The sequence below is a fragment of the Python bivittatus genome, unplaced genomic scaffold (assembly GCF_059951505.1).
Source record: "Python bivittatus isolate LINGU-HERP-01145 unplaced genomic scaffold, Pbiv_v1 ctg000610_np1212, whole genome shotgun sequence".
NCBI classification, from domain to species: domain Eukaryota; kingdom Metazoa; phylum Chordata; class Lepidosauria; order Squamata; family Pythonidae; genus Python; species Python bivittatus.
In genome coordinates this window covers 2,968,570-2,983,965 of record NW_028277088.1, presented here as the reverse complement: position 1 = coordinate 2,983,965, position 15,396 = coordinate 2,968,570, and the positions used below count along the sequence as shown (strand labels likewise).

The 15,396-nt window shown below is 41.2% G+C and overlaps 1 protein-coding gene across 1 annotated transcript in view; it reads right to left on the bottom strand.

Moving 5' to 3' along the window:
• Positions 1-15,396, bottom strand: part of OBSCN (obscurin, cytoskeletal calmodulin and titin-interacting RhoGEF) — a 220,370-nt gene that overhangs the window by 145,819 nt on the left and 59,155 nt on the right. The window contains exons 36-44 of the mRNA XM_088150514.1: positions 13,568-13,834; positions 11,998-12,264; positions 9,427-9,693; positions 7,096-7,362; positions 5,803-6,066; positions 5,026-5,292; positions 4,494-4,757; positions 2,483-2,749; positions 1,245-1,511 (exon numbers count right to left, since the gene is read on the bottom strand). Of these exons, the coding sequence (XP_088006640.1) occupies positions 1,245-1,511; positions 2,483-2,749; positions 4,494-4,757; positions 5,026-5,292; positions 5,803-6,066; positions 7,096-7,362; positions 9,427-9,693; positions 11,998-12,264; positions 13,568-13,834 (2,397 nt within the window). The remainder of the gene's footprint in view (positions 1-1,244; positions 1,512-2,482; positions 2,750-4,493; positions 4,758-5,025; positions 5,293-5,802; positions 6,067-7,095; positions 7,363-9,426; positions 9,694-11,997; positions 12,265-13,567; positions 13,835-15,396) is intronic.

The following is a 15,396-nucleotide window of genomic DNA, read 5'->3' as shown; positions in this document are numbered from 1 at the left end:
TCCTTCTTAAAATGCAGTGCCCAGAAATGAATGCATTATAGGTATGGTCTGGCCCACACAGACCAGAAAGGAACAATATCATTTTATATGCTAATATTAAAATGCATTTAGAACTGGGATGTCAATATATTTTTGAAAGGTCCCATGTTAAAAAAAAAGAATAATAAATACATATTTTATTCCAAGAGATGTCTTACTTCTGATATGACAACTCTATGAAACCTGTGTTGATTCAGAAGCCATTAATATAGAATGTAGTACATGGTAAAAGAAATGGTTTCAGAAATGCAAAACCAAGTATGGTCATTGTAGGAGAAAGATGAGAAAATACAAAAGAGGATAACTGAAAGGAATGGTTCCAGACAGCTGGAATATTTTGCTAAGGGGCTGTGATTCTTGCACTGAAGACAATTAATATGTCAATGTACAGTATTAGAAAACAAGAAGATACTGTGCCAGAATACACAGAATCGTACAGTCAAGGAATCTTAGCACATTGTGATAAGTGTTAGCAAAGGTTGCATATTGTTACATTAGAGAAGGAGAAATGAGGCCACAGTGGAGTTTTGAAGAGTCAGATTGATTTTGTCTGCAGAGAAATATCCTAATGATGGTATGCAGAAGACATTAAGGGAGGAGAAATGGCAACTTAATCTTAGAAAAGAGGAAAGTGTGAGAAAGAAACTTTACACACACACCTCACCTTGATTCTGTATGGTATGTGAAAAGACAAAGGTCTATTTCCTGACTTGACCTACCTTGAAAGGCTGACATTCTGGGAGATAGTTTCAACCTGTAAAAATCTGCCTTAGCAATATGAAAGTATTGCGCAGCTAGGATTTCCAACACTGATATGGTGTCTTCCCTTTCCAAAGTAAGTACTCAGTATCAAACCAAGAACATAGAAAGTGAAGAATCTGAAAATTCTGGGACTGTAGCCTCAGCCCTTCTGGAGAGCATCATGTTGGGACAGAAGTCATGTGGCAAAGCTTAGTAGTAATGACACTCTGATGTCATTATATATCAGCAGACAATTCAAATCCAAATATTTTTGATGAGAACTGATATTGCAAACATAGTTGTAACATTAAGGGCCAAGCTGTGACACTTTCATTGACTTTGGACACAAACAGGGTTACTTGACCAAACAGTCAACATGGAGATAAGACAACAAGACATCTTTGCACACATAATACAGATCATACAAGATGATTAATATGGTACAATATGGAACAGTTGATTACCATGAACTGTCAAGATGGCTGTGGTCTTCTGTTCTCCACACACACAGGAATAATCTCCTGTGTCTTCCACCTGCAGATCTCGAATCAGCAGTTCAGCTACAGGGCCTTCCTGCCTCATTCTGTACTTATCACTTGGCCTAAGAGTTTGTGATCCTTTTTTCCACTGTACCTCAGCCCCAGCTTTAGTCATTTCACAACAGAGAGTGGCTGTGGCATCTTCAACAGCTTCTCGGTTCTTCAGCCCTTCTTTGAAAAGAATGGGCAGAGCTGAGAAGGTGGTAATAAGAACAGAGTTGAAAAGTAAGCATGGAGGAAAGAAGAAATGGAGATCATAAAACATTTATTGCTTCATGCAGCCATGGAAGTCCTATCATTCAGAGACAGCAAAAAAAAAAAAAAAAACCCTCATGGATTGGGAAAACATGGTTTGCTGGGGGTTTTTTTGTTTTTTTTTTGTCTGTGCTCAGTCATTGCTGACCCTGCAGTGACTGCTTGGACGAGTCCTTGCAGTTTTCAAGGCAATTGTTTTTCAGAAGTGGTTTGCCAGAGCCTCCTTCCTAGAGCAGAGCCCAGCTGGTGAGCGCAGGAGGCGGGGTTTCTGTTGCTTCACGCCCTTTTTGGGCGTGCGTGGTTTTTCGCGCTTACCGGCAACTGCTCCCAACTCCCGTGCAAGGCGCCGCCAGCATTTTTCCTCCCACTGGAGTGAGAGTACCCATTTATCTACCTACACATTAGAAAAGTGGTTCAACGTGTATATTAGGTAGGACAGTGACTGTGAAGTTAGTATTTGTTATTGATTTATCTGTTCTACTTAGATAATTATATATAATAAAATCTGACTTCCTCCCACTTAGCTGTAGAGGTGGGGAATTCTAGGAGCTGTAACTGCAGAACCTTTGAGGGTCCCAAACTGAGGAAAGCTGTTATAAACATTACTACAATCTCAGCTTGTAACAAGAGGAATCTTATATGTTTGGGCATCTTCAAAAATAAGAAGGGTGTTTTTTAAAAAAAATTAAAAGATTAAAATATGATTGATTGACTAAGCTTTGCTGATATGTACTTAAGAAGCTTGGTGATTCTAAGATGGTTGATGAAAGACTATCAACTTATGTAGCATGTCATGAGGATCAAGAACTCAGGGAAAATTAAAAGGCTGAGAGAGAGCAGGAGATCCACCCAAAGCAAGGGAACAAACCGAAGAAATATGAAGTGTATATGGAGAGATAGAGGTTTACCCTTGACTTCTAAAGTTGCCATGGTTTGCTGTTCTCCAGATATACAACTGTAGTTTCCAGAATCTGTTAGCTCCAAGTTTCGAATAACTAGCTCAGCAACTCCCCCGTCACATTTCATTTTATACTTGCTTCCTGACTTAAGGGTCTTGTGCCCTTTCCTCCACTCTATGGGGGCAGAAGTTTTGTTCAGCTCACACTGCAGAGTGGCAGTTTTGCCTTCTGTAGCTTCTTCATCCTTCAAAGGTTTGATGAAAAGGACCGGCAGGGCTGAAGAATGAAGATAATATAGGACAGGAGTCCATCAGAGTTAGATGGAAGCACAAACAGTTCCTTCCTTAGCAAACAATTAGGGTAGTACTCTTTAGCATAATTTAGCATAATAATTTACCTTAATGGATTATTGCATGACATCTGTCTGATCCCACTGATTGAAGACTGCAAAGCTTGGAAATTGCCATTGGCAATTTATCTGAGTTTGCAGTCTGGAATCCTTTGCTTCTTCCTGCAAGCTCTGCTTGACTTTATAATTTGATGCAATAATAACAGAGGACAATTGAAATGTATTGGTCTTGAGAAGACCAATTATCACGTGGATCCCAATTCATTGATGAATTAAGGACAGTGAAGGATGATGGTTCGACTATGTTAAGCAGAGAAAAGTACTGGGATAAGACTAGTTTTTTAGCTAGAATACCTGTAGAAATAATATCCGATTCTTAAAAGAATATATAGAAATTTGGCCCCCAGTTTCAAATGGACCACATAGACAGGTTGCTGTTAATTGCAGCACCCCTAACTTCAGTTAAATAATTTTATGACCGTTTCTATTGTTCAAAGAGTTTAACCCTTTGAAACTATTAACTGTATAGCAGCCATTAATGGGCATTAATAGACATTATTCATCTGTTGTGTTGCTTATGTTATTTTAATTTTGCTCCCTGTTGTTTCATTTCTATTGTGCATGTAAGATTCTAGGAGGATCCAGCAACATACAAGTTGGATAAATACATACATAGATTCATAAATCAGGTGCTGGTATATGTTCAAATCCACTAGCAGAACCTCGTGGTTGAATTTAAATTCACATTCCCTATTTCAACACATTATTCATCATACTAGACCTTGCAGGGTGTTGTACAGGAATACAGGTAATCCCCTATTTAAGAACAAGTTCCATTCCCAAGGTCTCTCCTTAAATCAAATTTGTATGTAAGCTGAAACAGTATTATTGTATAATACTGAATAAGTAGTATTGTGTAATGAACTTGAACCACTGTGTATTTAACTCAAATCATTATGTATTTAATTTAAATTTTGCTACAATAGGCTCTGTTCTTAATTATGGGTCATCCATAAGCCAGGTGTTCTTAACCCAGGGACTACCTGTACCTTATTTAGGTCATGTAACTAAGACTATTCAACTAAAGTTAACTTGGTTGGGTGTCCATAGGCTCTAGAAGCCTTCAATATATCCTCCATTCCTTGAAAGAAAGTGATGGAGATAGAAAGTTCTCAACATTGTATACCCCTCAAAGTGGGAGGGGAGGGATTAGGAGGAAGAAGAATAATACAAAATATTATCTTTCAAATCTATGAAAGACACTAGCATAGTGCAGAATCATGGTTTCCTTTTTTCTCAAATAACCTAGGTTTGGAAGAAACAAGAAGGAATTGGTCTGTTGTAGCAGATTCCCAGGGCAAGTTCAAAGAAGGTCTTCCCACAGCCCTAGCTCATACAAAATCTTTGGATGTCCACAAAGAGATGCTGAGGGGGGATGTTTTGACCTCTTCCTTTGGAAACCAAAAGATCTTAAAGAACTAAGAGACCTTCAACATTTATGAGACTGTAAGACTGATTATTGCAAGAGGGTCAAAGAATGGTTTAAGAAGAAGAGGCAAGTTAGATGTACAAAGAAAAGGTGTGATGCTGAGCTTCATTTGAGAACAGCACTAGAAAATAAAAGATGTTAAGATGCGATTAAGAGTGTGCATGTTATGTATCTTTTTTTACCATTTATGGTCAGTCTAGCTGTGGTCTGCTGTCCTCCACATTTGCACATGTAATCTCCAGAATCAGTGACATCCAAATCCTGGATCACCAGCTCAGCCCAAGGACCTTCCTGTTTTAGTTGGTATTTTCCATCTGATTTCAGTGCCCTTGGTCCTTTGTACCATTCCACAGGAGCTGCCTTGTTCAGCTTGCACTGCAGCGTGGTTGATTCCCCCTCTGTCACCTCCTTGCTTTTTAACTCTTCTTGGAAAAACACAGGCAGTGCTGAAGAATGTGATATGGACAAAGACAGGATCAAATTACAGAATGCATTAGATCTTGATGGATAGGTGGACACAAAATCTTTGCGACCTTTGAAACATACTGTGACAAAAAAGATCAGGAAAACTAAAACAAGGTGTAGCTGTAAGAAAAACCTTCTGAGAAGATCTTGCTTATGAAACCACTTTAAACATTATAGCAGAAATATCTTAGCTATCAGCTGTCAGGAGCAAAAAGAAACCCAAAGAAGATCAGTCGCAAAGCTTATTACCATTCACTTTCAACGTTGCTTCGGTCTTCTGATCCGCACACACACAGGTATAACTTCCAGCATCTGTCACCTCCAGATCTCGGATGGATAGCTCAGCAAAGCGACCTTCTAGCCTCATTCTGTATTTGTCACTTGGTTTCAGTACCTTTTCATCCTTCATCCACGCGACAGAATCCACAGCCTTGGTCAACTCACAAAGTAATGTGGCAGTGCCACTCTCAGTCACTTCCTGGTTTTTCAGTTGCGTTTTAAAATGCGCTGCCAAGGCTGAAGGACACAGAAGGAAGAGACACCACATCAACAGCAACAAGCTATGGGGAAGACTTTCCCTCTCTCTGACACGATGTCAAAGTGCAACATCCCCTGAACATCATCTGACTTGTGGTCAACCATTCATAGCAATTCCAACTTTGGAAGATGAACCTCAAAGTAGATTCCTCCTAAGGAACTTAGGGAATCCACCAGCAGAAAGCTGAACACTCAGATGATGGAGCTACTTGGAGAAGCAGTGTTCAGCCTTCCTTAAGGAGGATATGAGGACTACTCTTACCCACTCTGCTAATGCCAACTCCCAGAAATAATTCACAAAGCGCCCCAGCATGCAATAGCATCCTGTACAGCTGAAGAAAAAAACAGAGATCTTCATGCCAGAAAGACACAGAAGGCCAGCACCAAAGAGAGTAGAGCGATGGTCAACCTTTGAAAGGACATAAATAAAGGGGTGTAGGAATGATCCCATAAGATAAGCAAAGCTGTGCTTTAGTTTGGCTTTTTTACCATTCACAGTTAAGACTGCGGTTGTCTTTTGATCTCCAGAGGTGCAGGTGTAATCTCCAGCATCCTTCAGGTCCAGATCATGGATTGCCAACTCAACAACGGCACCTTCTTTCTTCATTCGGTATTTGCTGCTGGGCCGTAAACCTTTCTGTCCTTTCATCCACTCCACTGGAGCAAGTTTATTTAGCTCACAGCGGAGAGTAGCTACTCCACCTTCCACGGCTTCTGTGTTCTTCAGTGTGTCTTTAAAACTGATGGGCATAGCTGGGGGATGAAGGGTTAGAGATAGAGATATGGGGTGTGTGTGGACACAAGTACGTCCCTGACCAGCATTATATCCCCATTATGTTATAAATGAGACCAAATCAGCAAATGCATCACATATTAAAAAAAAAACAGGTAGAACTTCAATTATACCACTGCAGCCTCCATCTTGACTTTTTTGACCACACTGTTTAGACACCCCTGTTTCTAGCCCCAGATCACAGACAGATAGCCCAGGGAAGCTACAGTTGGGTGGAGATATCTTTCCTAAGCAACAGATTCCTTTAAATTGACTATGAATGTTGATATTTTATTACGGTTTTTGTATGTACATGTGTGTGTATGTGTGTATGTGTACATACATACATACATACATACATACATACATACATATATATATATATATATATATATATATATATATATAGTTGCATTGTTCTTTTTTATTGCTTTTATGTTTGTTTTAATTGTTTGTAAGCCACCCAGAGTCATATACATGGATGGGTGGCTATATACATTTGAAAAATAAATACATAAATAAATGTCAACAAACTTTCTAAAGTCATAAATGTCATATGAACCTCTACTGCATTTTTATTGCCTTGTTTTGACAACCTAATACGTGGAAACTTTGAAGAGAAGCTGTTGCTTTAGGGTCACGTAATGGTGTGTGGGAATGAGCTTGGGAGACGGGAGGGAGAGCCGCAGACTGGACAACCGGCATGTAAAAGGTGTCTCAGCCCACAGAAGGAAAAGGGGCGTGAGAAGCATCTCAGAAGGGACCCTCCCTAGTTTTCTAGAGAGTAAAAGGAGAGAAAGGGAGAAATACTTTCAGTCCTGCAAAATTCTGTTAAGGTAACCTTACAATAAAGATAGAGTTGGTACTCCTGGGTGTACTTCTTGTCTGGACTACCTCGAAGGGCTAACAGGTTGCTACAAATGTTTAGCAAAAAGGAAAGAAAACAAGGAAGTTAAATTAGGAGAGGGAAGGTCAAGGGAAGAAGAGGGACATATCCACCATCACCCTACCGTGGACTTTGATCTGAGCGGTGCTCTGCTGCTCTCCCGTATCACAAATGTATTTTCCCGCATCCTCTGGCTGTGCGTGATGAATCAGCAGTTCAGCTACACGGCCTTCCTGCTTGATCTCATACTTCTCGCATGCCTGAAGGAGAGTTGTTCCTTTCCTCCACGCCACAGTTACCTCCGGCGTGGCGAGGACGCAGCGCAAAGCTACTGTCTCCCCCTCTTTCTTTTCCACATCCTTAAGCTCTTCCTTAAAAAGGAGGGGTGCGGCTAAAAGACAGGATCAGGAAGAAAAGTAAATATCTGGAGGAAAACTGCGTAGGAGCTGATACGGTAACAGGAAGCAAGATTGTTTCATACACCGGAACATGCTCGGATTTGGGCGACACCAGATTGAAAGAAATAAATCTGCACATCCCTAGCAAGGGACATGCCTTGATCACCCCATTTCTGGACTACTGCCATGTGACAGGTGTGAAGCTGCCTTTGAAGACAACTCCAAAGCTGCGGCTGAGTCAGAAGGTGACAACTGGGTTCCTGGTGATTGTGAGATAACCCAGGGTTGTGGTAAGGGCACTGGTTACCCAGACGCCTCGGGGCTCAACCCAAAGTGCCAGTGACTATTCTTCAAGTCCTGTACAGCAAACACCAAACGGCATGGGGGAACGCTTTGCTGAGTGTGATTCTGCCAGCCCAGGTTGAACATTGAGGGAGCATTAGGGGGCTTGGACCAGGAGACAGACCTTCTCATTAGCAGTGCCCACTCTGCAGGACCTGCTCCTCCTGAGGCACAACAGGTTCCTATCCCCCTTGTGTTGAGGAAGAACCTCACAACTAATCTCTCTCAATGGGCCTTTGGACCACAGAGGACCTTGGCATACATCTATCTACATTGTTTTAGTGATTACTTTGTTATTATAATTTTGAGCAGTTGGATTTGGGGCATGGAGATAGACATTTTGTATTGATGTGCTCATGTACAGGTAGCCCTTGACTTATGACCATTTGTTTAACAACCATTCAAAGTTACAACAGTGCTGAAAGAAGTGACTTACAATCAGTCCTCACACTTATGACCATCGCAGCATCCCTGCGGTCATGTGATCAAAATTCAAGCACTTGGCAACCAGCATATATTTACAACGGTTGCAGTGTCCCAGGGTCACATGATCGCCATTTGTGACCTTCCCAGGGGCTTCCGACAAGCAAAGTCAATGAGAGAAGCCAGATTCGCTTAATGACCACAGCAAAAAAGGTCATAAAATTCAGCACAACTCACTTAATGACTGTATTACTTAGCGATGGAAGTTCCAGTCCCAATTGTGGCCATAAGTCAAGGACTACCTGTACACTGTCCAAAGCCTGGACCCTGGGGCAGAGCAGAAGCCCTCTTACTTCAGAAAATGGATAAAGTCAGGCAACTTTGCAGACCATTTGAACCTCTGTAAGACCCTGCCTAACGCCTTGTTGCTCTCCCCACACATAGAAAACAAGCATATCAGGGACAGGAAGAAGGCAAAGCAATTTCCCTTTCCCTACCATTTAGTATTCTTTATGCAAAGAATGTATTAATGTACAGAACCATTCCGACTTGTGAGCCTCTAATAATAATATAAGATATTAAAAGCTTGACTTCTCAGAAACATCTAGAGGGAAGCATCTGGCTTAATTGATGATCTTTCCCTAGGACTTTCTCAGGAAGTTTTCACCTGAAGGTACATTAAAGGACAACCTAGGGGGGGAGAGGTTGTTGTTGTGGCCACTGGTTGCTGACCCTGGTTTCTTCATGCCCCAGGTTCTCAGGAAGGAGGGAGCACATTCCAGAAGGAAAGGGGTGGAGACAAGAGGCAACACAGTCCAGAGCAGGAGCGTGGGAAGAGGAAGAGACTTAGAAGCGTTGGTTGTACCAACATGAGACTTCCTTACACAAATCTGGTACATCAATGTTCTATAGTGAACATTTAATCAGGACTTTTCAAGCACTGCCAAGGAAATATGATATGATATGATGATGTGACGTGATATGATATGATATGATATGAACATAAGCCATGCCCTGCTGGACTGGACCCCTGGCCCATCTAGTCCAGCACTCTGTTCTCACAGTGGCCCACCAACTGCCCAAGGAAATCATTTATGCCTTTTCATAAAAGTGCTACTTCCTCTGCTAAAGGAGAGACCTGCTTTTGAGAAAAATGTGGAGTTCTTTTTCCCCTGGAGACACTGAAATTATCCACCCAATTTTCCTATCCATCCCTGGGATGGAGAATTTCAAAAGACCGTTATGTCCAGAACCACTTTCAATACTGGCAAACGCTATCAAAGGTCTCCTACCTGTCACCTCTACCTGTGCAGAGGTCTTTAGCTCTCCACTTTTGCAAATATACACCCCCGCATCCGATGGTTTAGCATTCCGAATGACAAGCTCGGCCACAGGACCACGCTGCTTGAATTCATATTTGTCACCCGCTTCCAGAACTACATTTCCCTTCATCCACTGCACGGGCAGATCTGGTTTGTTAAGTTCACAGGTAAGATGGACCTTATCCCCTTCCTTTGTTTCCCTGTTCTGCAGTTCTTGCTTAAAAAGAACAGGTAGAGCTAAAACGGAAAATGGAAAAGGTCAAACATGGAACGGGAAGACAAACCAACCATGAGTTCTTTGCTTCAGATTCCACTTCCACAAAGAAGAATCTGAAGCAAAGAGAACTCCAGAGGTCAAAGATGGAAAAATGTGCATAATATATTGTTCCTGCAAGTATTAACATTACACTGAATTTTACACATAACAGGCAAGAGTCCACGACAAAACAACATGAAATGGGAAGAATCAGTAATGCAATCACAGCACTAACAAACCACAAATGCGCAGCAACGTAGCGGAAGATGATGGGCAACCGTTAAAGAAAAAAAGGAAACCCTTCGGAGATCTGTATTTTTCACGGCAAACAATAACGTTGAACTGCCCAGGGTCGCTGGGAGTCAGGCGGTATAAAAATGTAATCAAGAAAATTAAAACAAATAAAATTCATCACTTTTGAGTTGCACATCCCATTCTAGAAAAAGTTAGGAAGGAAAACCCTAAGATGAAGAGTCATCTGTCCAGTTCTAGCTACTCCAGATTTAAACCTAGCCAGATCGTACCTTAACATAAAAGGACATCTTTCTGAGATTCCAGTACCTCTGTTTTTACTCAATCTATAGTCAATCCTGCTGGAAGGCCTTATCAATGCAATATTTTAGACCACGTCCTTCTCAGCCACCACAATCCCATCTGATCCTCCTCTGTGGATCCCCATTTCTGTTCCTTCCTATCCTTCAGCCACTTCACGGGAGAAAGTATGGATTTCAACATATTGATTTTTCACCCCACTGTCCTGAACAGCAGTTTGACAGAGCAAAAGGAAAAGAGTCTAATCACAAACATTAATTTTGATCAGAGGTGGGTTCTTGAGTAGCATATTTCTTTTGCGTAGTGATTGCATCTGCCCTCAACTGATGAGAAGAAACTCACTGCAGCACAGTAACATTTTCTCCCAAACTCAGAAGGTAAATATGATTGTATTTAGGTTAAGATCCATGCCTTGTAAATGGCAAACTCTTTTATACACAAGCTTAGTAATAAATCACTGATGTCCTACAGGGGCATCTAAAGGAGAGGGTTGAAAAAGTCAAAATGGTGGCCGAAGCTATGCGATGGAAGCCTCTGTGTGCAGTCCATGTGTGACACCCTACCAGAAAATGGGTAGGCTTCATCACACAGTCACGGCCGCCATCTTGACTTTTTCAATGCCCTCCCCCTGCCCCCAGGATCCACTCCACTGGAAATCAGATCAGCACAAAAGCTCTGAAGATCTGGTTGTTTCAGAACATCTTTCAGGACTGGTGGCATGGTGGGTCCCCACCCTACAGGAGGTCTTTGTTATGGAGAACAGTCTTCTATGGTGAGATGAAGAATCAGAAGGTTTACTTATAAGCTGCATGGTTTGTTTTTATCGCATTATTTTATTATTATTATTATTATTATTATTATTATTATTATTATTACGCTACTTGGAGACTTTGGGAGGAACCCTATCAGAATATGAGAAGGGAAATTATTGGTCATTAAAATCAGCTTATAGGGTTTGAGGATATTACAGGTAGTCCTCACTTAATGACCACTTGTTCAATGACCATTTGAAGTTACGATGGTGCTGAACAAGTGGTACTTACAACCAGTCCTCACACTTATGACCCCTGCAGCATCCCATGGTCACATGATCAAAATCCAGGCATTCGGTGATTGGCCCCCATTTCTGGCCATTGCGGTGTCCCACACGTGATCACCATTTGCGACCTTCCATGCCGGTATACCACAAGCAAAGTCAATGGGGAAGCTGGCAGAAAATCGGAAGATGCACTCAAGTGAAGTTCTTGCTTATCAAGCCACACAGTCTTTGCTTAACAACTGCCACAAAAATGCCAGAAATGCTGTCATAAGTTGTCGTGGTCATGTGGGGTCCTCTCTTAACAACCGTGTCGCTTAGTGATGGAGTTTCGGGTCCCAATTAGGGCTGTTTAAATTAGGACTACCTGTAGTCATCCACAGAGGGTGGTGATCAATAATGTCAAAATAGTGGACATAATTAGAAGACCAAAGCCCTGTCCATTTTCAATGGGCATTGCACACATTGCACATGGAATAACAGGAGTGGGGGCTTCAATTATCAGGTTGTGGGCATCATTTTTATGTTGTTCATTCCTTTCATGGCACTCCTGCCCCAAAGCCATCTTAGAGCAGACAAAGAACAATCTGTCCATAGCAACAGTAGTCCTGTAGCCTGTTCTTCCTACCTACTTATTATGAGTCTTCTCTGTGATCTTATTTCTACACTATTGGAACAAATCATATATCATTCCTACCTTGTACAATCAGCTTTGCACTGGATTGGCTATCGCCAATGTCACAGGTGTAGAGATCACTGTCATTTTCTTTTAGGTCCTTCACGATGAGTTGCAGGATAGTCCCTTTTTGGCTCATCTCATATTTCTGGCTCGCTTGAAGATCAACAATGCCTTTTCTCCAGCTCACAGTGGAAGCTGGCTTCTTGGTTTCACATGTAAGGACTGCATTTTTGTTCTCCTCCAGCTTCAGGTCTGAAAGGTCCTTGATGAAGCAGTTTCCAGCTTCTGGAAAGGATTAAGTCAAGGCTCCCATCAGACTTAGCAAAAGAAGTAAGTCAATTTATAATAACTGGCCAAAAGCATGAATTTCTGTGCCTGGGACTAAAGGATATAAATTTGTATAGAACGAAAATGAAGGATTTATCTTCTCTTTTCATCCCATTATAGGAGAGCATCAGCCAGAGAGTCACCAAGACACCACAAGAAATGGTTTAAATATTAGCTGTTTCATTTTTATTAAGAAATTGTTCTATCAACTGAAAATTAAAGAGGAATTCAGGAGGAAGTAGGATTCTTTGTAGAAAGACTCTAAATAATGGTGGTTTTATTGCCTGATTAGTTATAGAATTATAGAACTGTAGAGTTGGTCCTCAAACTCTTCAGCTCATCAATCCCTTCATGAAGTTTCAGATTTTTCATCAACCCCCAAACATTTTTAATATGAAAATAATTTAATAAATATGAATTTATCTAATAGTACTATGGATAATAAAGATAACAACATCAACAACAACAACAATAATAATGGATGGTCCCATTGACCCTTGGCCACTTTGAAGAACCCTGATCTAGTCCAATCCTCTGCAATGTGCAAGAAAACCATTTAAATCATCCTTGAGAGGCAACTGTCCAGCCACTTCTTAAAAACCTCCATAGATGGGAAGCCCACAACCTCTGTAGGTAGTTGTGGAGATCTTATAACCAAAACCTTTTTCTCTTGATAAACCAATTCTAGGTAGCTGCAATGTATACACCTTATTTCTGGTCCTCATCTCTGTGGCTCTTATTAAGAAAATCTCTATGGGTGAATATCTGACTGTTCTGTAAAGTAACTGTCCCATCTGGGCTGGAAACAGGTTTGAGGTTGGACCTTCAAGGAAGTCCAAGACTGTAGACTAGATGGGGAAGTCACAAGGCATCTCTGAAGAAGACATGAACAAAACAGTTCCACATTGTTGCTAAGAAAAGTAGACAGATGGAATCACAAAGAGTCAAATTCATGCTCCAACAGTTGGCAACACCTAGAAGACCTCAAGAAACCTAAGCAGGATCAAACCAGGTAGTATTCTAATGAAATACCATGAGAAAAGACCAGGTCTGTAGGCCAGGTTGTTGAAAATCCATCCTGAAAGAAGAGCACAGTAACCCCGTTGTCCACTGTTGCCAAGAAAATGCCACGTACATGTCCATGTAGTGCCAGGACTTGAAGATTTACTCTTCTTTTATTTTTAGTCATGCAGGAAAGTTTCTTCCCAATCAACCCCATCTTGCCCACTGAACCCTTGTCTGAAATGGCTCCATCACTGACCTTCCACAAATAGTGTTGCTTTGGTTTTGGAAAGTTCTGTCTGACAGGTATATTCGCCACTATCTTTAACTGTGGCATCATGGATTATTAATATTGCCCGTGTTCCTTCCTGACGCAGATCATATTTTTGGCTTCTCCGAATCTCTTGGCCATCCTTCTTCCACTTCAGGTTGTTATCCCATCTTGACAAGTCACAACTCAGGCTAACTTCCCGGCCTACCGTAGTTGACTTGTCCTCCAACTCTCTTATGAATTCTACTGGTTTTTCTGAGGGAAAGAAAAAGGACAATGTCATAGATATGACATGATAGTTGTGGTTGTATCTTGCACATCTACAGCAATTACAAATGTAAAACTTGTGCTGAATTATAGCCATACTTATTAAACTGCTGCCTGTGCAGCTTCACTATGTGTAAATTAACCCAAGAGGTTCCTTGACTCTCATGATTTGGTCCTGTCCTTCTAGGCCTTTGTGGAGATTTCAAGTCTTTATATATGGTAAAACAACTTTTGGGGAAAACACAGCAGTTAAATACGTAAATGTGATGTTGAATTATAGCCACAAATTATAGAATTTGACCTGAAAAACTCTGATTCTACTGAACCTGAGGTTCAACAAAAATATTCTCCTACGTAGGTGAAAGAAATCAACAAATGTTAAAGAATGACTTCCAGAGATGTGTTCCCAGTCAATTTCTGAAACGTCTTTAGATTGTAAAAAGGAGCAGCTGGAACAATGTCTTTCTCTGTAGTCTCAATTTAGTAATATGATAAAGGATTGATCTCTTATATTAATATTATATGGATCTTTTTTAGTTTTAGTTCATTTTAATCACAAGTATGTATTGATTTCTTTTCTGATTTTATTATCACGGTATTATTAATATTATCTTGCCCTGCTCTGAAGGGCTGACCCAAGGACCACCTCAAGGATCAATTGAATCTGTTAGATTTCATCACCACCACCGCCACCACTTTCCTTGGAGGGAAGTTGGGGGATGGCAGGATCAGACCAGGAAAGGGATTCGCAGCTGGAGGTAGAAGCAGGGCTGATTCTAGACCCAGGCAACCTAAAGCAGTTGCCTTGGGCACCAAATGTCATGGGTTACCAACACTGAAAAGACTTCCAAAATACACAATATGAGTATAGGTAATGGTTTGTGGGAATGTCTTTGAGAGACAGGAGGAGGAAGAGCCACAGCCAGGGCCACAGTCAGATAAGAGAGATCTCAGCCCACCGTAGGAAAAGGGACGTGGGAAGCATCTCAGAAGGGACCTTCTGAGGGCAAGGGGGGAGAGATGTGCTTTCATACTTGCACGATTCTGTTACTGTAACCTTTCACCAAAGGTAGTATTAGTACTCATGGTTTTGGTTTCTTGTCTGGGCTACCTCGAAGGGCTGACAACATAAAACGTGTTAATCTTTCCTCGTTGCTTTAGGATTTTTTCTTTCTATGATTTTTGAAAACACCCACAAAGTCGGTCAAGTGGTAGCGAACAGCACACTAACCAGACGTTGCAAGTCACGTAAAAAAATATTATTATTACAGGAAGCGGATACTATTACTGAAGCAAGACAAAGGTCTGAGAAGAAGGTACTGAGCGAATGAGTTGCATGTCTATCAGCTTATTGAAGCTATACCCGGAAAAGTGATAATGGTGCACTCTGTGTGCCAGCTTGCCCGCTTGAGGGTTAAATATAATTTCGCAGCATTGTTGCCATAGGACAACAATGGGTGCAGATGTAATTAAAATTGTGCTTCAAGTAAATAGGGTGAAAATATCCAAGAAAAGAAAAAAATTGGAGGTGAAAATCGTAACTGTAAAGC